The following is a 25,531-nucleotide window of genomic DNA, read 5'->3' on the forward strand; positions in this document are numbered from 1 at the left end:
GTAAGGAAAAGTAGAGACTTGACTATTTTGTGGACTGATCCTCGCGAGTATGTGGGCGATATCATTGTCAATATTAATACATGTATATATAAATAAAGTGCACCCCCCAAGTTCACTACAAAAATGTACCTGTGCTTTTTTTTTTAAAATGTCAGTACATACTGGAGGCGAGTTGCTGCACGACGCATCATCAGCTGCAAAAAAATACATTTACGCAAATGTACGAATTTGGGACTCGTCTTTTTAATTCGCTGCATGTACCGTTAATATCTTACAGAAAACATCATCGTCTCGACAAGCTTCATATCCACTGGATGGTGTCGTGGAAAAAGAAAAAAGAAATAGATTCCATTCTAACAGGGTGCATCTTTAAATGTTCGTGTTATTAGACAACACCAAGAACAAATGTATACCTCTGGGATATGGGACACAATCTGCGGTAACCGACGACGTGCTTCTGAGAGCTGAGGCGTACACACCGCTCGATTTGCATTTTCCAATTGCAATGCTCCTGCCAGTTGAACTCCTGCCAAGTGACAGGTAATACAGCTTTGGCTTTAACTTTGATTAAAAAACGCAGTGGGTGGAGGGAGGGACGGTGGGGTACATTTGGATATACAGCGAGTAACTTTCTCACACCCCGCCAAGTGTTTTCTCCAAACACCCGCAAGTCGTATTAGTTATATATCTGGATCGAGGACCGAGTCCAAATATGATGATTCATGTTCAAGTGTCAGGAAAAAATGGCGCATTGCTGCGCACTAAACACGCGTAATCACGGTGTCATCCCCTGTTTCCATTCACAAGACTCCGGGATGCACCACTATGTCTTCATCGAGCGCTTCGCGACGTGAAACTGTGCTGATGTTATGAACTCGGGCTGAGGGAGACAACCGTGCTCGGGGGCTTGAGCTCCTCCACAACACCGGTGTAATTCGAAACGAAAGGAAATGCTGCACACGTGGGGATATGGCTGATTGACTTGGATATTTGAGCATTTTCATAATCATCATTTATTTATGAAACACGTTACCAGGACGCAATTCAACAGCACAATACAGTTCACATACTGCACGCAAGTAGAAATTACAGGCTTCGTACAAGGCGTGTGATCAGCTCCAACGCTATACACTAACAAAGACCAAAACGAAAAGAAAAATGAAACGATTGTGCATTTATGGGTAATACTCACTGACTTTTTAATGGCTTACAATCATTCCAGTTGCATGACAGAATCCTTCACTGATAAAGGAAAAACATACTGGTCATGGGATATTCTAGTTTACAAGCTCTGCCATACTAGATAATATGAATTAAATAATAAAGGCATTGCACTATACAGATTAACAACATAGCAGCCTTTGTTAGCAGGCTTAAATGAACAAACCCCCCACAGAGGAACAGAACTTCTGAAATTCAGAAGGAATTAACGGAAAAATGAAAAGAATCATTCTCTCTCCCGAAAGTCGTCTCTGTGAGCTTTTTGTCTTATAAAGTTGAAGTCGCAAGTTCGCCGTGTCATGATGCCACAACACTTCTTGTCCAAACGGCGATGATCTTTCTCAAATGACACCAAACGATGATCTGCCAGTTGCAAGTCTTAGACATGTCATCAATCCTTTTGAGATTTAGTTTTGGGGGAAGAAAAAAAGAATGAGAAGAAAAATGAACACGCAATACTTGTCTTTGAAATACAGATATTTTAAATATTATATATTTATATATGTACATTCATATAAAAGAAATGTGAAGTGAAATCTCGGATATTTTCACAGTTTTTAGAGCATCATCTCTAACTTGAGAACAGGGGGCATGGTGGCGTGGTCGATGCAGGCGATGGAACTGAAATTACAAAGAAAATGAGAAAAAAAAAGGAAGAAAAAAAAGCCAAAATGTTCTTCAGCCACAGCTTTCGATGCAGGAGGTAAAATATGGTATGATGTTTTTGGAAGGTACGAGTTGCACGTGGAAGGTCGCCGATCTCATCAAGTGGTGTGCATGTGATTGCTCTTGGATTTACTGACGAATTTCTTCTCCTTGACTCGCCGGTTTTGGAACCAGATGGTGACCTGGCGCTCCGAGAGGTTGGTGCCGGCCGAGATGCGCCTTCTCTTGTCTTTGGTGATGAACTTGCTGGCTGCGTACTCCTTCTCCAGCTCCTTCAGCTGGATCTTAGTGTACGGGACGCGCTTTTTACGCCCACGACGGTAACTGCTGACCTCGGGCTGCAGTGGAACAACATCTGTACCAAAAAAAGGAAAATGTAAGATTTTGCGCAAAAACATTGCAGTGTTTCAATTCATGAAATCTAATATCTAAATATGTATGTATTTTGTGTGTGTGTGTGTGTGTGTGTGTGTGTGTGTTTGTGTGTGTAGGGGTGGGGCATAGGGGTACACAACAGAAAAGTTGCTGCAGTCAGGATCTCAGGTGCACCTGACATATACATGTAAATATCACTGCACGCTGACGGACCATCGTTTCTCTCTGTTGCTGAACAAACACTATCAGGTTACAACCACTACAAACTGTATATTGTTTCCAATGAACCGTGGTCTTTTTATTCTCTCTCGCTCTCTCTGGTTAATATTTAATCTGCTGGTTACATATCTGCTACACTATACAACTACAAAGCTTGTAAAATGGTATCTCGGGGAAATCTCTGATGCGTTTAATTAAACTACGGGGTGGATAGAAGTATAAACTACAATAAGTCTCAATGTGGAGGCAAAACTTTGTCCAGCGCCTGGTTAGATGTGAGAATTAAGAGCCTGGAAACCAAACTGACGGTGATAGAACAGCCTTGAGTTTGGAATAATCACGTCAGTTTGACGCGCGACACGTCATTTAAGTATTAACTTTACCATTTTCAGATACTTTCCTGTTTTTCTCCCTAAACTGCAGGAATTTTTGTTTTCCTTTTCCACTGTGTTCTTTCTAAATTATTATTTTAAAGCCAACGAATCTTTTGGCAGTGGATACCTAAGGGTCTATTTGTTCAGGGAAGCAAAGTTCTGTGATTGCACCCTTCTGCAAGACTGGAGCTGAGTGCAACCTACAGCCAATGGGAAACATGACAGGACAAGTAAGGCAATACCTTTAGCAATAGTGGCAAGCTGTGAGGCTTTTTACCCCCGTGTAATTTTACAGTCAGGGGTTGAGAATATTTCCCCACACCTCCTGATCACATATGAGAAGATGATGGTCTGTTAATGTAGGCCAGTGGACATTCAAACATCACCTTCATCATGTCGTTGCTGTCACTTATGGCTCATTATGTTAGCTGGATGGCGTTTATTATATTTTTATGTTGTTTATTTTTAAAGCAAAACAGTTTGTGCGTGTCAATGTGTCTATATGTTCCGCGAAGAGTCAGAAAATACTGACATTGCGCGCTCGTGTTTTTGCGCATGTGTGCGCGCGCATTTGACTGCGTGCCCCTGCTTGCGTGGCTTGCGCATTTTCGATATAAAAGGGGGGGGGGGGGGGGGGGGTGTGGGGGAGTTCAGTTTAGCACTGGGAACAGCAAATTTAAAACACTTGAGTTTTCGCAAAGATAATAAACCCCTCGTGGTAAAAATAAGAGATGTAGTAAACACTCTGTAAACTGCATCCTGGTCGAGCCCCCGGTCTATTATCAGATGTCATGCATGTTGTGTGATAGTGAGTAAAGCGAAAGGGGCGATCCTGAATTAGAGTGGAATGTTAAATGGTTGTGGATAATCTGTGTGACGTGATGCATGAGGTCTTTGAATGTTGGACACATGGATCCTGATACATGCAGAAGACAGTGGACAGGGCGCAGTGGGTGACAGGAAGCTAGCTGAGGCGCTATATTGTCACACAGAGGGCAAAGGTTTGCGCCGGTGTCCCTTTTGACGTGCTGACTGAAACTCACCATATGACTCCAAAGGAGGAAAACAAAAATCCCTGCATATACCTTCCGACAGTAAACGCTCTCAACTTACAAAAAAGTCCTGCAGCAGCTGAAAAAGCTCCTCGAACCCCTGAATTTTGAGTATTCCTCGTTTTTACGCACGTTTCTAAGAAAATGTTGATCATTTGTTTCAGGTCAAAGTGAAGAATATGATGACAGGTTATTGTCTCAAATCAAATAAAGGACATTTGATCAGTGGCACTGGGACTGACAGTTGTGTTTATTCAGCACATTTGTTTGTTTCCCTGGACTTCTTGGTAAGTTGATATTGGCACTTAAACACAGTAACAAAAAATCCTATAACCACAACATCCGAGGCCAATAAAGTTATCGGACTAGATTTGAAATAGCTTTTTCAATGTGATGACACCGGTAGGCTACCAGAAGCCTACAATACTTATATAAAAGTTCCAGCTTGTTTTTGACACTTATTAAAAATGATCAAACAGATTTTTCCATACCTGGGAAAGGTGATTTCCAAAGATGACTTGACTGCGTTTGGTCTTTGGAGCAGTACACCTGCCCATCCCAGCCATTGGAGAGAGCCCAGTGCTGGTAGCCCTCCATGGGGATCAGGGCGTCGTGCCGCGGTTCAGGGTGGCCACTGATACTAGGCACCACCGACACGTCGAGATATCCAGGGACAGCCTGATACGAGCTGGCGAAACTCGGGTAGAAGGCGAACTCTTTCGCCCGGCTCGACAGTTCCTCCGTGGGCAGCGCTGTGCTGGGCTCGGCATATTTCTCGGCGGGATGGTACGAGCAGGGCTTCTGCTGCAAGTTCACGTTGTGCGAGTGAGATAATCTGCAGCCGTAATATGGGTTTCCGAAGGGATAACCGTAACTCAAAGAGGCGCTTGACGATGTCTGCGGAGCGGGACACTGCCGGCCGGTGTCCGGAGAGGAAATATCCGAGTAGACGGAGCCCTGGTGGGTCGCGATGGTGCCAGAATGTCGTCCCAGCGCGGGGTGCGACATCAGGTCCCTGCAGTGGGTCGCAGGGCAATTACCGCTCAGTCCCTCCATTGTTTGGCTTTTATTCGGGTTGTTGTCATTCGGGCTTTTTTCATAAACGTACATCAAGGTGTCCGCCCAGCGTGGATGCAGAACCAGCGAAGTCGTCATATCAGGGGCTGCCGATGCTTTTTAAAAGTCGACTACTCCAAGACGGACACCTCATTTCCAACTACATTTTACACCGAGCGCATGCGCACACCGGGCCCCTGTATGTCCACTTCATTAAGAATCTGGCACGTGATACGCTAACGAGTCCTATGAGATTGGGCTTGTGAGTTGGGGCTGAGCAGCCCTTTAAAGACCCACTGCCTCGCATGTCACAGTTTTTTCCTGCGGAATATCGAGTCATATCATTGGCTCAAATCAGCCAGACCCGCACCCTTAAAGGGATACTCTCAAACGAAAACAACCTGTGAAATTTGGCCGACTCCCGAGCGCCAGAAAATATTATCGCACATGATACATGTCAAAGTTGATACATGGGAAATTTTACAATATATATTCATAATTACATTTTTTAAAGCTAATTTTTCTTTTCCCCCAACTTGCTTCTAAGGCTTCGGAGCGCACACTCTGTGTCTGACCTGGTTTACTGCTTGTTGGGAGCATTATGTTCCGTCTGAGGTTTGTTTGATTATTCAAAGTAATATAAACAAAAGGCGATTTAATCTGGAATCCCTGCTCCGTTGTAAATTGAATGTCTACCATGAAACAAAAGTATAAGGAGAATACAGACGTTGACGAAGAAAATCTGCATCTCTAAACCCTCCAATCTTATCAAGTCTCTTTTTTTTTTGCAGGACGCATTTCCTTTAAACCCATATTTAACTTCCACTGGGTCACCTATAAACATGCTGAGGTGACGTTCTGTGACCAATCCAGGCTGTGGGGTATTTCTTTTTAGCAGAAAATAATCATTAATAATAATAATAATAATAATAATAATAATAATAATAGAAAGGATGGCTTTCAGAGTTTGATACCGTGGAAGCTAAATATAGCAGATTCAACGCCAAACATTTTGGCACGACGTGATTCATTTTAAGCTGATCGGTCAGGTGAAAATAGATAATTTGATGTGTGCGTGTGTGCGTGTGTGTGTGTGTGTGTGTGTGTGTGTGTGTGTGTGTGATGCAGAACTAGGAGTTTTAGTATTAGCCACGTTGAATGTGCTGAATGAGTGTTGCTGCAGTATAACAGCCACAGGACGAGGTGAAAGCCATTGCAGGTAATATACCGTCGTTGCAAGTTACATTTCAGTACAAACTCTACAAAATCTTTAATTTCCAGCTATAACTGCAGTTAATACCAACGGTGAATGCAATACACACATCCCTCAGTATATGTTCAGGCAAACATTTTCAAGCCCAAAATACATTTAAGCGACACGTGACAATTGAAGTGACCATTAAACGACTACATGTGATACTTTTGTTTTACTATGAGCCCTTCATTCATTCTATTCAAGTGGATGCTGACTACAATATCAGGAACAAGGCTCCGCTTTCAGCTGAGTGTACAGGCTGCAGAGCTTCGCCTATTTATTTAAACGCCATGCGTACAATATGCGGACTTTTCCCCCACAGAAACCCCCTACTACTATTTAAACTCGGGTCCTCCTTCAGATTTGAAGGACACGGACACTGACTAAAACCCTCTGCAAAAAATCTAAAACGTCTTATTTCGTCACCAGGCCCCAACCATCACAGCGGTTGCGGAAATCCCTCTGCCCCCTCTCCTCTGAAGCACTTTCTTTAAATAAAACTAAAAAAACCACCTCTGGGTTAATATTTAAAACTTGACTGTATGTTTTGCTTTGTTATATTACCGATGGGAAAGGTCCACAAAGTGTCGTCTAAACAGGCTTTTTGGGATGCCTATCCCATGAGTCACCCATGAAGCAGGATACAAGCTGCCCCACGAAGAGAGCTTTAGTTTATCAACATTTCTTTGCGCTGCTGAGCCGCCTTGGGAATAATCAGGCCACCGTTGGGCATTTGTGCACTAAAGGGGGAAGCTGGACCCCTTGTCCTTCCTCGGACAGGGACTATGGCTCTTTTGTCTCAAACTAAATTACAACTACGAAGGGCTCATCCGAGCGGCAGCTGCACGGAAGTCCAAGGTCAAGGTAAAAAAAACCGCAGACAAACAGGGTCGTAATCAGAGTCTAGACAGACAAGAATGAACTTCACACTAGTACGAGTATGCATGCAAACTAGCTGTTAGTTCGTAACCCCCTACTCTGAAATGTTTGCTGTGCGAAGAGAGGGAGAGAAACTCCACACAGGCCTAATCCCGTGTGTTTTATTTGAAGGATCAGGAATTTGACAGCTTTTCAGCCACAGGAGACCGGCGCTTTCCTAACGAACATTTTCCATGAAAGTTCAGACCTTGGGAGATGAGACGCCATTCTTTTCTCTTTTTTTGCGAGTTATGAACGACAGTGTGTTATTATAAGTTTGGTGCATCTTGTTTTAAATTCGCCCGAATTCCATATTATCTCCAAATGTATAGGTTTCGTCCTGAAGGGAAACGCGGGTGATGTAGCGTTGGTGAAATGAGCAGCGAAGACCCCTCAGATAAAAGAAAAAAGAAAATGAAAGAATTATGGTTTGATTATACACTTCGTGTTGCAATAATATTAAGCCCCTCAGTGGTTTTCACCGAAACTGAGGCGTAAAATTAATGATTCAGGGAAAAGGGGGGGAAAAAAGCATAATAATCCTGAACATATTCTGGCAATTCAGAAATAGTGTTTTCCCTTTTTAACTTCTGCAGGAACTAATACGATTATAACACAGTTATAGTGACAGCAAATTCACCGTTAGATTAATATTCAAATATCAGAGATTCTGGTGCATTAATGTCACAGCGAAAAATGCGCAATGTCCTGCGACATCATCTCTCCTTTTTAAAACCAGAAGAAGACCAGCGACACTAGTCAGTTTGCCAGGCTGCAGAAAAACATATTGGCATTAATTGTGAAAGATATCAAACTTAAATAATTCACTTTGGTTCTCATCATCTTTCACTGGCGGTGAACAAGTTTGTAGACATATGGATTATTAAAGGATGGGAGTAATTGTTGAAAGTTTACGCATATTCAAGTTTCACATGGCCAAGCAGATTTACGTTGAATGTCACAATCCAAACTATCGATGAATGTGATATCTATTAATTCATTAATTAACAACCAATATACAATATTTAAGACGGACAATTGATATGAAAGTTGTTATGTTTTCATTACCTATACCAAAACGTTTTGAATCACGTGGCAAATAATCTATTGTTTACGTTTTAAATTTCCCGTGGCTACGTAAGATTTCTAAATGTTAAATTAGTCGCGTGGCTGTCAATATTACCAACTCCAAAACAAAATTAAATTCCAATATGAGATAAAATGTTTAGACTAGCCATGGGCGCCATTAAAACAACAGTTTGTTTGTCACAGAGGAAAACTTTCTGCATCAGCATGAAATAAACGTTGACTGTTTTGTGCACTGCGACGTGTCAGACTTCGACATGGCGTCTGCTGCTCGAACACTGCAGACTTTTCTGCTCAACATGTTTGGAGCAAAGCATATATTTCTAACAAATATTCCTCCCTTTCCATTCTTCTATTTGACATGTTCCTGAAAAAAAGCGTTAAACTATCTGCCAGGATGAGTGAAATATTCCTCCTGCACTGCAGGTTTCACTCATTCCAGGACCTGTTAATAGAAACAACTATCAGTATCTTGACAAGCAGCCATGATGTGTTGCTGTAAATATCTTGACAACCAGACATGTCCTCCCAGACAGAGCGAGAGAGAGAGGGAGTCCGCCTGAGGCGGATGTTTGTGGGGGAGGGGGGAAGCATCCATCCCTTCTTAAACGCAGCCTACCTGCGGCTTTCACTCTCACGAACTGACCTCATGTGCACATGACCGAGCCGGTGGATCTGAGTCAGGCAGAATAAGCCCTTGTATTAGTAGACAGAGTGTGGGTCGCATTTGGCTGTTTTGATCCTGCACTACATCGAAAGTATACTAACTCTATAATCATTCTTAATTCTAAAAAGCATACATCTCTTACTCAAATATTGACACAGCGACCAAACAGACCAGTGGAAACTGTCACATTTGTCAGTTGTCTCTGCCTTGATTTAGGGAGAAGCTACCGGCTACATAACTCAGGGACAGAAATGACTTACTGACAGATAATCTCCGCGTTTCTTTTCCAATGTTAATGTCACAAAAAGCCGTGGTAAAAAAAAATGGATGCACCTATTTCTCAAACATAATCTCAGTCTGGAGTGATGCGAGTCCCCGGGTGCACGGTCTCTGCAGAGGCGCATGCAGTGGCGATGGAAAACTGTGTTGACAGCTTGCAGGTGAAGTCTGCGCCATGCATGCTGATATCAGGTTAGGTTTATGTTTACGAGTTTCTATAGCCAGCTTCCGGCTCACGGCTTTGAGCAGATACCGCTTCTCTTTGTTCGAAGTAAAACAACTGGTAATCTCACCAAACCCTGGACTACATCAACCGAAACAAAACAAAGCGAGCACATTATAACTGTAAAAGGCCAATAATAGTCTTTGTGCATGTGAAACATGAGGATGAGAAGATTTTGAGTTTATAAAACTCAGTGGAATAACAGATACATTCATTGTTTGAACAAAATGAAGTGGATCAAAAATCAGACTCTAGTACAGAGGCTTCGTTAATCTCATATAAATCAAAACTGATGTTCATTTGCAAGTTGCTCTTAGAGGCAGAGCCCCTGTTGTGGTGCTTTACATATATTTTGCACGAAGGCTTAAAGGACACTATATTCTGCAAAATAGCAAATTTTCTGTAAGTGTATTACTGTATGCTGCCTGTGTGTGTGTGTGTGTGTGTGTGTGTGTGTGTGTGTGTGTGTGTGCGCGCGCGCGCGCGCGCGCCCGCGCTCTCGTACCAGAGCAGTCCACTGTCATGAAAAACATTCCAACAAAACTAAAACAGCACCTCAGTCTGCCGTTCCTCTGTCGCCGACTGGCTTTAATTTACGATCAAAAATGTTCATAGTCATAAAGAAGCCCGGACCACTGCACGTCCATGCCAGCAGCCAGGCCGCTGCGTGCCATGTGATTTTTGTCATGAAAAAATGTCAAATCCGTGGTCAAAAATACATGACGACAAGGGCAGAGCGGCGTCGGTGCGTGACAAACAGAAGGATGTGACCATACAGTGAAGCATGAGAGAGACGTTCAAAACACAACCGTTCATTTGCGTAAATAGATACTGGGTGCGTTTTGCTTCCAAGTCCACCTCTCGACAAGACCCACATTTCAGTGACACATTTTCACAGAAGATCCTGCTGCAAATGCATAAGCAGAATTTAAAATAAAATGTAAAAATAAAATGTAAAAAAGGTCCACTGGCCCACTGCATCTGTGACTTCTCACGACGACAGTATTCGGAGCAACTTTAATGATTTAAAAGAAACAAATATCTACAACAATGTGCCGAGCAAGGGCGAAATTATCTGAAGTATTCGTGAAACGTCATACAGTGAGCAGAGGACACAAAGTGTCGAGTTTCGAGCTGGAGGCTTCTCCGAAACTAAAGTATATTTCTGCTCATGTTTGTGGATGGTGTCTTTATGATAACCACCAAGAGGTTTGCATTTTTTTTATTTGCCACTGATAATATACAGTAATATAGTGGTCGTGTGTCATTAGTGCTGATGATGCAATGGAAAACACTACCTCCACTACACCGGAGGCCTAATTTACCTCAGATTCGAGTCACCCAGGAGCAGGTATGGACTGTAGAAGGGGAGGACTGCGGGTTAACCGCAAAATAAAGCCGCACCCATGAGGACAGAGGGCAGGTTGGCAAACGACCGCTGCAGCCAGGCCAGAGATGATTTACAAAACACAAAACGGGCTTTACAGGACTTTTATTTAGTATACTTATCATATTCTTACTAAAATTTCAGTGGTTCTTTTTTTCAATCCTGACTGCGAGGTTGGGTCTCAATTCAAAGTGCTATACTAGTGTCCATTCTGCGGAAAAGCCGTGCGCCTGCGATTACATCTGTTCGAGAATACAACACTTACACCTCAAACATCCGCATAATGTCTCTCAGTTTACATGAACATGATTTTATATATATATATATATATATAAATGGGTAATTTCTTATGCTGGTGATTTCCTCACAACATATAACAACGGAGATAAGTCTCCTTTTTTATAATCCTAGTATGGACAAGGTTGGAAATGCATGGCACCGTATGCGCATGTTCGCCAAATGAGTATTTACTTAAATAACAAAAATGCCTCCAAATGAACACTTTTGAATTAAAGTGGCCCCAAAAGAAGATGACTACGATGTGCCATCAATATCGTGGGCGAGACGCAATCATGCTCAATATTTTAATAAATCTACAAATAGGCTCTTCGTGTGTGTGTGTGTGTGTGTGTGTGTGTGTGTGTGTGTGTGTGTGTGTCTCAAATTTTGGATTATCGCTGTCTCAAATAGAAATCTTAAATCTTTCCCTGCTGCAGTGCGGAGGGCAGAGCAGACACACAGAGAGAGAGAGCCGACGAAATAAATCCACAGATTGACGCGTCTCGTCGGAAGTCCAAGTTCAAGTTAAGAGAGGCGGTCGCTCCATCCGTCCAGACAGCAAAACAAAAGACACACACGTTCATCATTAATCACCTCGCTCCTTGTCTCAAAGAGTAAAAAGCGCTTTAAACTGCACATACACAGGCGAAACTCAGAGGGATCACACGAGTGCAGGTGCATGTTTTTATTTTAAAGTGTTTTACGCTCCGATGGTTCCGAAAGTGATCTTTATGGAACTATAACTGACGAGGACCCCCCCCCCCCCAAAAAAACAGGTTGGAAAACAGAAAGTTCTTAAGCCTCAACACGTGTGTTTTAAATGTGACTATCAGGAGTCATTTTGATCAAACCGTAAAAGATTATAGAATCAGATTTCTTTTATTTTCTTTTTTTTTTTGCACAAGCAGCTTCAGGCGAAGTGCGTTTGATCCAGCGACGCGGAAGGAAACTGGGAAATGAAAATCTGTATCAATAAAAGTCTCTATTCTCCGAGCGCTTCTTCCCAAAAGTCTTGAGGCTTGCGTTAAGTGTTCACTCACATATTTCCTCGACACTTAGGGGGATTCATAAGAGGCAACACGCAGCTTTTCAAAATGTCCAAATGCAGAACATGTGTCAGAAATGCTGAAGGAGATCCGACGACACCAGCTAGGAATATTTGTGAGCTTAACACGCCACTAAATGATCTGCTGAGAAATATTTGGTCTCAGTTAAAAAGGTATTTATGAACGTGTCCCGACAGTGAAACTGTTTTTTTGAATGAAATCAGTTTTTTGTTTCCTGAAAGATGATAGTATGGAAAATACGAACGAAATCACAGCACTACGCAGATACAACTCTTATCCTTTAAATTGCTTCCTTTATTATTGTACAAACTAAAAGACCTATTCACACATTTCGTTCGTCGAATCATCTCACCCATGATCTGTTCATTCTTAAATGTGGCCGTCATGTTATTCAGAATGAATCACTTCCTGTGCTGCGTTTTGTACATTTACATTATCCCAAAACCTTTGCAATAAACTATATTATGCATTAGATTTTTGACACAATACAATTAATAGTAAAGCAGCATGTAGATTAAAATGTTGTCTTTTTATAATCTTGGTGTAGGTGAATGGTTTGTTTTAATAGCCCACTATGTGAAGCCCACTTCGCTTAAAGACCACAAAGTTAAAAAAAAAAATCCTAGAAATTCACAGGAAGCGAATTGAAGGACAACGACTTCCTGGTCCAGTAGCTTGAGTCGTGATCACAACAGTGACTGTATGAAGAGCTGCGGACTAGGGAGTGATGTCTGCAGCAGCTTGTTTAACGCGTTGTGATGGATGGAGTTAGGTGAAATGATGCACATGGAGCCCGCACACACTCTGAATCATATCAACAAGGTAAAAAGGTACAAGACACCTACTGTTTTTCATTCAAACTGTTTCTGGAGATGTCGTGCGAGGAGCCTCTTTGTATACGACACATTGCGCTGCGGAGAGTTTCACTGAAACCTCGCTGCTGCTGCTGCTGCTAAAACGCAGGTTCATCACACAAAATCACACGTTTTAAGAAGTTGGAGAAGCAGCCATGTTGTGTGGACGCTGAAGTGAATCGTGATACAATCAAGCAGAGACATGTGTCTGGCTTTTGTTGCCACCTCGACTGTACCAACAAAGGAGAATATTTAGAGGAGGCATACGAATTATATATTTAGAAGCGTAAATTTGACTTTTCATTCTAAATTTGAAAAGTGATGCTGAAACCGCAGACGGAAAATCAGAATTCATCCGGTTTAATTCGCAAAGTACAAGTCAATTAAAACAGAATGCAGCCCGTTGTCCCCCCTTAGTGAAGGTGACCTTGAAAAAAAAAAAAAAAATATATATATATATATATATATATATATATATATATATATATATATATATATAAATTTTGGTGTAGCGAAGCTGATTCTGGATAATCCTAAAGACAATGGTATAACTTTCCTACAGACTGGAGGAATGTCTCTGTGTAACTATGTGATCTTTCCCAACGCGTCTTTACCTGCAATTAAACATACACGTGCTACTTACGCAACCATTGACTCATCCCTCCGCCTAAACACTTCTCACGCTATAGACGCACAACGAAGTGGTCGAACTAACACTTTGCATCCAGACAAAACAATCTATTAACTGCTGTCCTCAAACCAACCCACACAAACAGCGAGAAAAGAAAATACACATCCAAGTTAAGATTAGACATTTTGAAATTTTTCTATGGCAACATTTCCATTGAACTGGCAGACAAATATCAAATGTGCACTCCGACGGATTTTTCCTTAAAGAGCAATATTCGGTAAGTAACAGACCTATTCTACATGATTTAGCCAGATCCCTCATGTGCGCGTATTTGGGCATCTCACTATTTGACAGGTGATAATCATGTCCTGCAGCCTGATGACCAGCACTTGGCTTGAAAACATTGTTCGATGGCCAACATCAATTCATCCAAATTTTTGATACCACATGTCTCAGTTAAAACTTCCTTCAGCCCACTGTAGTTCTCGGAAACCAGCGGGAAAAAAAGTGAAGGCGAAGAAGTGAAGCTCTGGGTTAAATTAGACGCAGAAAGAGGCATATTATGGCGTTTGTGCCGTCACCTGCTGCACAACAGAGAATCGACAGTTCGCCCCAAATGTTCCTCATCTCTCATGCGCCACCCCAAACGCGCATGGCCCCAAATTAGAGGTGATGGATCGATGTGGCCAACGAGGCAAATGAATCCACGGGCAAAATAATTAGTGCAGGTTCACTAGTGCCGATGTATTGCGGCGTTGTGAAGATGAGCAAGAGACGGGAGTTCAAGTTCAAAGTCACCGTGTTCAGACGGAGCTGAGGACACCCCTCACCTCGCTCGTAAAGCAAAACAGTAGCTGCTCGCATATCAGCAGAGTCCAAATCCAACAAAACTGGAAAAAAGCTCCCATTCAACCCCCGAGCCTAAACGAAAAAAATCTTATCAACAGCTACAGAGCGGGCTCCGGTTATTGACAAATGGAGCATTCACGACAGACTCTGCCTGGACTGACTTTGATATTATCTGTAAATGATCATGTGCAAAAGCAGTTGATTGATAATTATCTCAGTTGAACGATAATTATCTCAATTATTCGTTTGAATGACATAGGACATTGCGACTGGACTTTGGGATTCCCCCTTAAGCGGCAACCAATTAAATCAGATTCCAATATAAATTGGATTATTTTTTCATTTCCCAAACATGTCAATATCGCCCTGCATCGTTTACCAGCAGAATCACGTGTGAAACAGTTTCTTAACTATCTGCTAACCACTGAATATTTATCATTCATTATTCGTATTCTCACTAACGTGAACTCATTAAAAAGAAGTTATTGAATACAAATTCAGTCAAACTTGAGGTATTTGTAAAGATAAATATAGAGAAATGATTAAACTAATATATCGTAATTAGATTTCCAAACTTGGTTTCGCCTTTTTCTGCGTTTTGAATTCTATTGTTTCAAGTTGTGATGTTTAATTTTACAGCCATCTACTCTGCAAAATTATTTTAGTTTTAACACTTGCACATATAAACCAGGTAAGGTAAAAAAAAAATTTAAAAAACAGCAGCACTTCTATTAACATATTCAGATGAGTAACAACGCGATGAACGACCACATTCTCCTGCGTGGGATTTTATGGAGGAGCCAACAGAACTCCAAAACTTCGTAACCGGGGTTGTGCAACTGTTGTTGTGCATCGGTGCATCAGATGTTTAATTATTTTTTTTCATTTAACTGCATAATTAACGATCGAAGAGGCTGTAAAATAATCCGCATCGGTGAGATATTAAATGCGTCAGAGGGTTTAACATGTAGTTATAAGGCAATCATTACAAGACTAAGATACAGGGGACAAATTAATGTGGGACATCAGGCCATGAGACTAATTTTAACCTGTTGACTAATAATGCGAAGAATAACACAAAACAATAAAAATGAATATATTCTAATCCAACATTGGGACAGACAAAGTGTGTGGAAGAAGATGAAGGAAATTAAATATCAAATTAATCATTCAATATTTATTTATTGTGGCATAATTAATAATAAAAAATAATTAACATTTACAACAACACATTACATAGTAATATTCCAAATCCAACTACCAAAATACACGTACCCATCGGCAGATAGTTAACCAAGGTCCAGGAGAAGTGCTGGTATTAATCAATCAAAAAATGATGAATAGTTTTGAGAAGCTAAAACACCAGCTGCATCTTTTTTGAGGTGTGTGTGTGTGTGTGTGTGTGTGTTTGTGTGTACAGATCAAACTGCACTTTGGCTATCAAAGCAACCACAACATTTGAAGCAAAGGACATGACAATTCTATTCATGAATTTAATCTCAAACAGTCAAACTTTAAACTCAATATGAGCCAAATCACACTATAAATAAACAGAACCTCTATGTTAGGAAGTTTCTAAAATTTTCTTATAATCATGATTTTCATAATGAATACTGGTGATCAAAAAAACAAAAAACATCTGTAACTCTCCTGGGATTATCCCAAAGTAGAATTATTTGTTTGTGACCTTGATTCAAGTCAGAGTAAACGCAAGAGCAATTATTTAGTTTAACTGAATTTGGCCAGGAATCTGGGGAAGTCTGGTCCGAGGGACAGAAGACACACGTAGAGTTTATTACAAGCAATTCAATGTTTTGTCATCCAGACTTTAATAAACTAAGTAAATTACGTCCCTGAAGCAACAGACTGAACGGACGGCGAGACAGTGGCTGTTAAAACTACGCGTCTGATCAGGTGGTCAGTTTTTAAGCTGGAGCCAGATGCGAGTCACAGGCTACGAAACGAGCATCAAAGACTCCTTCAGAACTGTTGTTTACACTTCGACTTTATCACAGTAACGTCAAAACTATATCTTGAATACTCCTGAAACAGCATTTGGTTTAAGTGTCATGGATACAAAGAAGTTCTTTTCATTGACAAAACAAGAATAATATTCTTTTTTTTTTACTGAATGATGATTATTTTCCAAATCCGAAGGCATACTGTTTATAATTGTCTCGACATTTTATACTTGTATTTTGTTTAAAGTGTTCAGTGATAAATATATGCTGATTATGCTGCATGGGCACAGTTGTATGCAAAAGTTTGGGCAAATTAAATATTATGAAATGTGAAATCAACTTTTGGTGTGAAAGGATGTTAGTGCTTCATAATCAACTATTTGTAAACTGTTAAGCTTCGGGGTGGAAATATTCTGCTCAGGGATTTGCTTTTTAGCAGCCACTGATAGGAAATTGCACGGATAAAGGGACAAATGGATTCCACCAAAAAGCGGCAAATTCTGGATTTGAATTTCCTGCAGTCAGTGACGAACATGAAACTGAAATGAGGCAGGCTTCTTCAACAGGACAACAAAAAACAAATACCTGAAAATCCACCATGAAGTACATCAGGAAACAAAAGCTGAAGCTTTTGGAACAGCCTTCACAGTGGCAGGAGATGAAACACGCTCCGTGTGCAAAACAACTAAAAAAAATACCTCAGAACATGAAGTGATCTTTGGGAGACGTGGTTGCAAATGTATGAACTAGAACACAACTACTCTTTTATTCTACAAAGTGTTTTCAAGCAGTGATATCTGCCAAAGGGTGTTTATTGCTTACAGTAGGGTGCTAAGACCTTGCACATGCTAAAATGACTGTTTATTTTTAAACCAGTAATACATTCATAAATAAAGCAACGATACCCTGTTTTTTTCCGTCATCCTTTCGGGAACCACAGACCTTGTTTTATTTCATGTCAACTCTTAATGCAGAATGGCAGCATCAACAATATAACCCAAGATTCAGTTGGGTTTTGTGCGTTTAATTCCCTTGGATATTGCCTTACACGGAAGAAAGATACAGTTTTGTGTTGCAGATCAAATGTCTCTCCTTTTTTTGGTTATGCATCGACTTATAAGACTCAACTCGATCAGAGTCAAACAAGCTCTGCTCCCAGTCGACCACATGATCCGCTATGAACTCACTCAGGTTTAACTGAATTTAATTGTCTAATAATCACTGTGCAATTTCAATATCTGATGTGCAATTATTTTACAGTATATATTCTGTCTACGCGGTATATATTCGGTTTAAATTGCATTTATAAGTTCAATATGTTATTCGTTTAAATTGCATGTTTACTTATTCATTCCTTTTTTTTAAAATTATGTCTATTTTTACTTTCCCCATTGCAGTTGCCACATGACAAATATTAAAATAAAATATTTCAACACTCATAAGTACCAGAATCAGTAATGATGTAAATTAGAAATAGTGGAATTGACCTCTTAAGTGTTTTCTTCAGTTTGGATCAGCAATCACAAAGCATCACACACCCAAACAGATGGTTATGTTGTTATGTTATTATTGTATTTGCAGCCAAATACATACAGTTAGATCATGTATTAATAAATTCTGTTACTGATTAGTGCTTGAAAGTGAAGCGCTCAGGGGAATATCTGCGTTGGCTGCTCAAACTAAAAATAACCAACACTGCAACTAAAATACAGAATGATCATATGACTGTTGGCTACACACGATGGTAAAATATGTTAGATAGTGAATAATACGAGGAGACCATGTCTGCAATAATGATTTGATGAATATTTCCCTCTTGTGATGTGTTGCCCAAACAATATAAATGGCACATTATGAGGACACAAGTAGTTCTTTAGAAATACTACATCTGAGATCTAACATAGATTCTCACAGTCGCATTGTTTCATGTAGCATGAGCCCTTCACGCAAACACACTTGAACCGAGTCCTCTGCAGCAGAGTGATTGATTCTCCCTAGGTGGACAGATTTAGTTTGTGCTTATTTATGCACAGCCGGTTAACTGAGCGAGGAAAATGTCGTTTTTACAATTTGCTCCCATGCTCGTGTGGGTATCATAACCACAAGAGAGGAGTTTTTCCAAAACTGGATATCTACCAGTTAGAAACAAAAATCAAGTCTTTCCACGTGACTGGTGACATTGAAAGGGAAACTACATCTACATCTGCAAAATGTTATAGACGAGCAGTTCAAATAAGTCAAATCTAAATATCTTTGGACCAAACATTATGTCCAAACGTACGTGCAAGCTACAACCTTTTTTCGAACCTCCCTTTTGTCTTTAGAAGAGCAACACAGCTTGTACTTCATACATATAAAATACTATACAGCATTTGTCTTACTATATTTGATATACAACTATGATGATCATAAGTACAATTTTTACTCTGCAAAAGTGTAGACTTCATGTGCATACTGAATATGTTGTCTTCTGTTGACCTGATAATGCAAATACAATAATTACAATTCTGTAAGAACTTGTTTTCATCATTGTATTGACAGAAATATAAAGGAATAAAATTCATCTCCTTGCCATTACTTTTTCAGTGGTCTGACAGTTAAACTAGAATCCGTGTCTTATTTCCAAATATGTCACACCAAACTGCAGTGCTCTCATTTTGCATATGATTTTTACACATCCCGCTTTTCATTCTTATAATTCTGCTTTGTTTGTTCCGGTGTTGCTTCACTATTCTGGTATCATATTTTCATTACTGCTATAATGACCAACTTTCGTTAAGATAATTTGCACTTCATCTCTTTTTATTTATTACAGCAAACCAGTTTTGAGTAAAAAAATTTTTTACTTCTAGTTCATGAAAGTTCTACTTCACCTGACAATTTACACGAAACTTCGAGGTGCTCCAAGTACAGCTGAGTCAGCCTCGCTGACAACAACTTCCAAGTGTCTACAGCAGATTTTACATCCATTTTATAGCTAGAGGGCAAATAAAACCTGACTGGTTTCCCCCCCCTCCTCACCTTACCCCTTCCTCTCCCTAATAGATGCAGAAGGTAAAACAAGCCTGCAAGTCTGCCTTCTTTGCGGCTGACAACCTGGGTTGTGAGTTTGAGAGGAAGACTTAAAATGAGTAGCAGTTTTATAAAAAGTAAACTTTAAAATACTTCTACTAGAGCCACCAGAACTCTAATTCTACTGAGGGTTTTAGCTAATTTAGGACTCAGATTTTAGTTAAGTACATACAAAACTGCAAGTATAAGGTGCATTTTATAAAAAGGTAAAAACTCCCTAAAATGTTTCAATACACTGATGAATGGAGAAACTCTAGAGTCTATTTCCTCAATGAAGCACATCAGCAGTGTGTTTCCACGACAGGAGAGGACATGTAGAGATTCATACTCAACACAATCAGATCATGTAAATAACACCCACAAAGAGAAATACTTGGCCGTTAGGGATCACTTTTTTGTGAAAGTTTTTATTTGACTGCAGGTTTAGTTAAGCTAAGAGAAGTAAGCCTGCACTGCAGGTCATAAAACATGCATGGGAATGGAATTCAGAATGACTGGTGATGTCTGCATTCATCTGAGAGTATGCACTGGATAGAAAAATACCACATATGTAAATAGAAGATTCTAAAAAGGCCGCTGCGATGCTGTTACCTGCTGGGTTTTGTTCGCAGCTGTACGTAGAAGATGTGGGGCTCTTCAAACTCGGGGCTTCCGGCCAGGTCCTCGAGCAACGACATCAGCAGCTAAGAAACAAAATCAAACATACATTAATATACAGAATTATTAAATCTGTTTCTAGAAGTCACTGCTGACACTGAAGTAAGAACGGCGACACGGGGGACATTGTAAAATACAGGAAGTCAAGGTTCGGCCTCACAGACTCCAAATGCAAGGACGAGTGGCAACCTAGACAACAGGAACACAAGACTCAACTAAATAAAGTAATAATAACTATCAAAATCAAACCATGCAACATCACATACTGTAATTAACAGTGTTTTACATACAGTACATGGTTATAGACCAATAATAAATAAATAAATACTTTATTTAAATCGCTTTTTACCAAAAAATACCATTTAGATGACAGCAAACTTGCAATATCTTTAACAGGAGGAATGGGCCACTCTTCTAACTATTTAACTGAATATATATGGCACTATAGCAACATGGTGCAGCAGGCACAATATCAACAATATTATGGTTCTGCTAGAGAGCAGAACTGAGCCTCAAAGGTCCGTGTCAGCAACCAAGCTGCGTCACTGTCATAGGAAAATGTGATTGACTCAATATTAATGGTCAGGCAGGAAACTAGAGTCAGTTTTAAATAACATGCTCGATTTGGCTTTCAGTAGTTTTGCAACTCCATAAAGTTTGTGTTTCTGTTTCACTCCGAGGTCGATGTGCTGACCTGACCATTAACAAACAGGAAGTTCACCGTTTCCCTAACCTTCTTTGTCACTGTGCCATCAGAGCTGTAGCAACGCCTCGCGCTGTGTCAAACTATTGATCAGGCAAACAGGAAAACTTTCACTGAAGCCATTTTTAAGACATGAACTCCGCAAAAGGCAAGGACCCAATTTTACGGGCATATTCCGAAGAACGCAGCAGGAGATTGACTGAGTTAGACGCATTCACAACAGCAGGAACATTTCCGGAAAGAGGGGTGGCACCTAGGTAGAGCTGTGAAACTTTCCAGAGAATTTTCCTGCTATGTTCTTCTCACATGGGCTCACTCAGACATTTTCAGGACATTTTAGTAGGGGGCTGGCCGGAAAAGGTTCCGGAAAACCTTCAGTGAACGTCTGAAAGCAGCTTGAGAGTCACCTAAAGGAAATGCTGTCTTAGAAACTGACTAAGTCACACTGTGGATGGCAATGTGATCAGTACACTACTTTGTAAAAAACTAAAAATAAACTAAAAACATAATGGTTTCTAGAGAACCGTTTCCATTAGTATTGCATAGATTACTATTAAGTGTGCAACAGATATCCATGCTGCAATGCTGAGAACTTTGGTTATTTACGGATTTTCATCTTGCACCACAAGCCGGCCAAAGATTTGATCTATCCAGAAAACCTCTCAATATCTACAACACCTGAAAACGCATATCACATGTCCATTCATGTATACATGGGCACGTTCGTGCCAGTGTAAACAGGAAGCAAATGATCTACTCTGCAGTCTTTTGTTTAGTTTCAGTAAATACTAATAGCCAGAAATGGCAATTGTGAAGAGTAGGAGCACAGATTTATTTGCTTGGACCAACAACAAAGTGGAACTGTTACTGACAGCAAGTGTTAGCAACAATTTGCATTCACTGCTGTTAGTCGAGTCATGACTGATAAGAACCAACCAGGACGCGAATGCGGGTGACTGCGTCATCATTTCCAAACATCTCAGTTTTGCCCATCCATTCTACAACATAGCCCTAGAGTTTTTAAACTAAGAGGGGACCAGCAGCATTTCCAACAAAAGCTCTGGAGTAGTGTGGCAGGCAGTTGTAACCGTAGCAGCAGTGAAAATGTAGTTGTGTGAATGTTGCCTCAGCCATACCTTATTTTTAGTGCCAATTAGCAAATGTCAGCTAACACTCTACACAAAGATGGTAAACATTATACCTGGTAAACATCAGCATGTTATCATTATCACAGGGAGCATGTAATCATTTAGCTCAAAGTGCAGCCCCGCTGTAATTATGTTTAGACTGCCAACACTGATTTAAATATTATTTTATTATTTTGTCTAGATATAAAGATGCATCCGTCCCCTTTTCCCCAGTGTATCAGTTCAAACGTAGTAAAGGAGAAAAACTGAAAAGGATACAGCCACAAGAGAATAATGATATGTTCATGTTCAGTATCATTGACTTTACACCAGCAGCTCTCCGCCAGGGTGATAGTCAGAATAATTCTCCAGGCACACACAGGTCCAAGATGTGATTTAAGTGCATTCCCAGTAATTCTTTCATCCATGTGGCTACAGTCCTTATCGTTCTGTTACTCTGGTCAGCAGATGAAGAGCTTGTAGACTTGTCTTCTTTCCCACTCCGCCACCTTAATCATTTCCTTTTTTCCTCTCGTAGCCGTGTGCTGCAGTTTCACTCTGATAATCTTACCATTCCGATGGAGAAGTGCTCAAAAACCTTGGCTCTACTTCAGTTACAACATCTGCCCCATAACAATAATCAAACATTAATTCCATAGAAGATAATTCTTTATGTTCCCATTCAGGGACCACTAAAAGACTTTATAGACACATTTACATTGCTGCACATTGGATACTAACCACCCTCCACTCTTCCACATTTATCACCTACAGAGCTACTGTATCTGAAACAGTATTAAATGTCTTCTTTGATTCACCCACACATCTGCTCAAAGAACAGTGTTGCCATACAGGAACAAATAAGGTTAGTTTGTGGACATTTCGTACGTACCATGAAAGTATACTTCAGCGGTTCAGCTGGTTTACGTGGCCATGCAGCCATGGGACTAATGACAAGAAGAAGCGGAGGTAGGATGTTGCAAAATCAATTAATCAGTTAGTCTTTCAACAGATTAATCAGTAACTATTTTTGATAATCCATTAGTCACTGAGTGATTTGAGGTAAAATGATGAAGGTTTGCTTGTTCCAAATGGTCATACGTTAAGGTTTAATGCTTTTCTTGCCGAGTACTTGGGTTTTGAGACCTTTGGTTGAAAAAACAACAACCATTGGTCACCGAGAGATGTTTCATCTATTTTCTCGCATTTTAAGGGAAGAACATTTGGAAAAAAATACAAGTCAAGTAATAGTGGATTCATCAATTAACAACTACCCTGCCGTACCGCCAAAATGATATCACCTTTCTTTAAATACAACTGAGTAAGAAGACAGTGGCAGTAAATACAAAGAGTACAACAACCGACATAAACACAGAGGAGTCTTGTATAAGAGTCTTAGCGTTTCTCCTGCTGGAAAACTTTTACAACCAATTTGACGAGCGTCGGATTTTAAATGAACAAAAGATGTTGGTTGCGTGACTAAACTACGTAATGCGTATATTGTGTGCAATGGGCGAATAGAGCCTGCAGACAAAACAAATAGCAGCACAACAAGGTGTTGTGTTTTAACATTACTCACTGAAAGCCTCACTTTATATTACTGACAAGCTATTAGCAAGAAGGACAGTCGAACCAATAAAATTTTTCCTCCATTCCAAAGTCCCCACATCATGCATTCAAAGTGTTTCCCCATTTAGCAGCAATTTTCTTTCTACATGTCCTGCAGACAAGGTGAGCAGTTTTGAGACGGTAATACGAACCATCAGTACCTTTATCATGGTTTACCGTGAAACCGGTAAATGTTTCATCCCTACAGAGAGCAAATCATTAGACCAATGACCATTGTTGTGTATTGTGAGCTTCTTCTTTTTTTATCTTAATAACCCCATACATAAGAACTGTGAGGGTTTTTTAATATTGTTGTACATATGTTGTTTTAACTCTGAGATGCTCATAATCCTTTGTCAGTGTGGTTTTGCCCGACCACGACTGACAATGTGGAAGTCAAAATGTCCATATGCAGCTTCAATAAAATCCCATTTTCACTACTGTGTTGTCTCAAGTGATCACAGCAAACCGCCTTTTGTATCGAATTCTACAGCAAAGGCGAGAGCCCCGCTGTTGAAGTAATACTCTGTAATGGTATTAGTAGGGCTATAAAAGTGCCAGGGCCCTTTAAACAGGCAATCAGAGAGTGAGCCACGGTCTGTTGCTTCTGCAGGCATCAATCACTAAGTAATGTATATGAAGTCTGAAACTGCTGGCCGTTTGACATAATGTTATAGAACTACTTTGTTTGGTATCACTCAACAGTAATACTTAAAAGTAGTTTGCCATAAAGGAGCAAATATCCGTACAAAACCAGTTAGGTCATCCAGAATTTCCTTTGTCTACTCCCCAACAGTTCGGATATGAAATTATTTTAATTTTTTTTTCAAACTACAGCCTGACCATTATATCACACTTATTATTAGCCTTTTGCAGATGTTTGTGTTTGCCGATATAAAAACATTTATTTGACAAAATATTCAAAGCAGAAAAGATGAGCATTTATGTTAACATTTTACATAATCCTATATATTTGTTAATTTATTTGTTTTATTGTTATATTCATAGTTCCTTGTAATAATGTTTATGCTTATACTGTAAAGTATCAAACCTCAATGACATTTCAAGGAGCCTTAGTCTCCAACATTGACCTGCTGATTGTTCCTTAAGAGTCTCAGAAGCCTTTACTTAGAATAAGGGAAAAAATGGTTACCAGTTTCAGGGCAAACCACAGTGGAAATTCCTGGGGGTTAGTATTACCATTAAAAGTTTTAATTATCAGTAAAACTGTGTTCAGTTACTGCACTTTGAAAAACTCTTGGTAAATAGTGTCCAGTATTATCCAAAGTTAGCATCAGTCTGCCAGACACAACATGCAACGTTGATATTTCATTGCAATTTACTCTAACTGTCCTCTCGCTCATTTTAATTGATTTAAGATGTGCATGGGAATATTGCATATAGTCAAAAGTAACACAGAGGAGTGAGTGAGTAAAATGACACCAATAATAATATTAACAAGAGCGCTCAGAGAGCAAAGACCTCCAACAAGGTGGAGTAATCCCCAAACTATATGGTGTTTCACCAAAAATGTGCATTCCATCAGGGCCAAGGCTATTGACGAATCTCACCAAGTTAAAGAGTTTTTTATTAAAAAATAAAGAAAAATCCTCCTGGATCTGCTCCCAGATTTAATGGTCTATTCCTTGAGTCATTCCTCACCAGTCATCAACAACTGGGTTTTGCCTAATCATACTAACAAACAAACAAAAAAATACCAATAAAAATAACCTCCTTGTTGGAGGTTAAGTTTTCAAACATGAGCACAGTATGTAGTATCATGCCACCATGATGCACCAAGTAATGGCAGGTTATCCGGATATGAAATATGAAAACAAAATAATTGAGGTACTGAAAAAAATTAAAACACTGACACTTTCTCACTATTCTCGTTGTTGGAACTTTGAGTAAATGCAAAAGATTTTCATTTTATAGCCGGGGTGGG

General features: G+C 40.0%; 2 protein-coding genes across 5 annotated transcripts in view; both read right to left on the minus strand.

Annotated features, from left to right (window-relative positions):
* The window catches only part of hoxc11a (homeobox C11a), a 73,936-nt gene that overhangs the window by 23,169 nt on the left and 25,236 nt on the right, over positions 1-25,531 (minus strand). For 3 of the 4 annotated variants that reach the window (XR_004795160.1, XR_004795159.1, XR_007030474.1), the window contains exon 2: positions 20,083-20,174. The gene's annotated coding sequence lies outside the window, so the exon portion shown is untranslated. Of the gene's footprint in view, positions 1-1,017; positions 1,619-20,082; positions 20,175-25,531 lie in introns of those variants that run through there. The other variant, XR_004795161.1, reaches the window with a different exon arrangement.
* Positions 1,614-5,201, minus strand: hoxc13a (homeobox C13a). Its single transcript, XM_035643934.2, has 2 exons — positions 4,399-5,201; positions 1,614-2,242 (listed from the first exon to the last, which is right to left on the minus strand). Exons 1-2 carry the CDS (start codon positions 5,060-5,062, stop codon positions 1,986-1,988), a joined length of 921 nt encoding a protein of 306 aa, XP_035499827.1. The 5' UTR covers positions 5,063-5,201; the 3' UTR covers positions 1,614-1,985.

Source organism: Scophthalmus maximus, chromosome 3 (assembly GCF_022379125.1).
Source record: "Scophthalmus maximus strain ysfricsl-2021 chromosome 3, ASM2237912v1, whole genome shotgun sequence".
NCBI classification, from domain to species: Eukaryota; Metazoa; Chordata; class Actinopteri; order Pleuronectiformes; family Scophthalmidae; genus Scophthalmus; species Scophthalmus maximus.

What these genes read in the sequence shown, in the direction of transcription:
- hoxc13a (XM_035643934.2), bottom strand. Translation starts at nt 5,062, where the DNA reads ATGACGACTTCGCTGGTTCTGCATCCACGCTGGGCGGACACCTTGATG. An exon ending in TTGGAAATCACCTTTCCCAG is followed by an intron (nt 2,243 to 4,398) that starts GTATGGAAAAAT and finishes TTTTTGGTACAG; the next exon opens with ATGTTGTTCCACTGCAGCCC.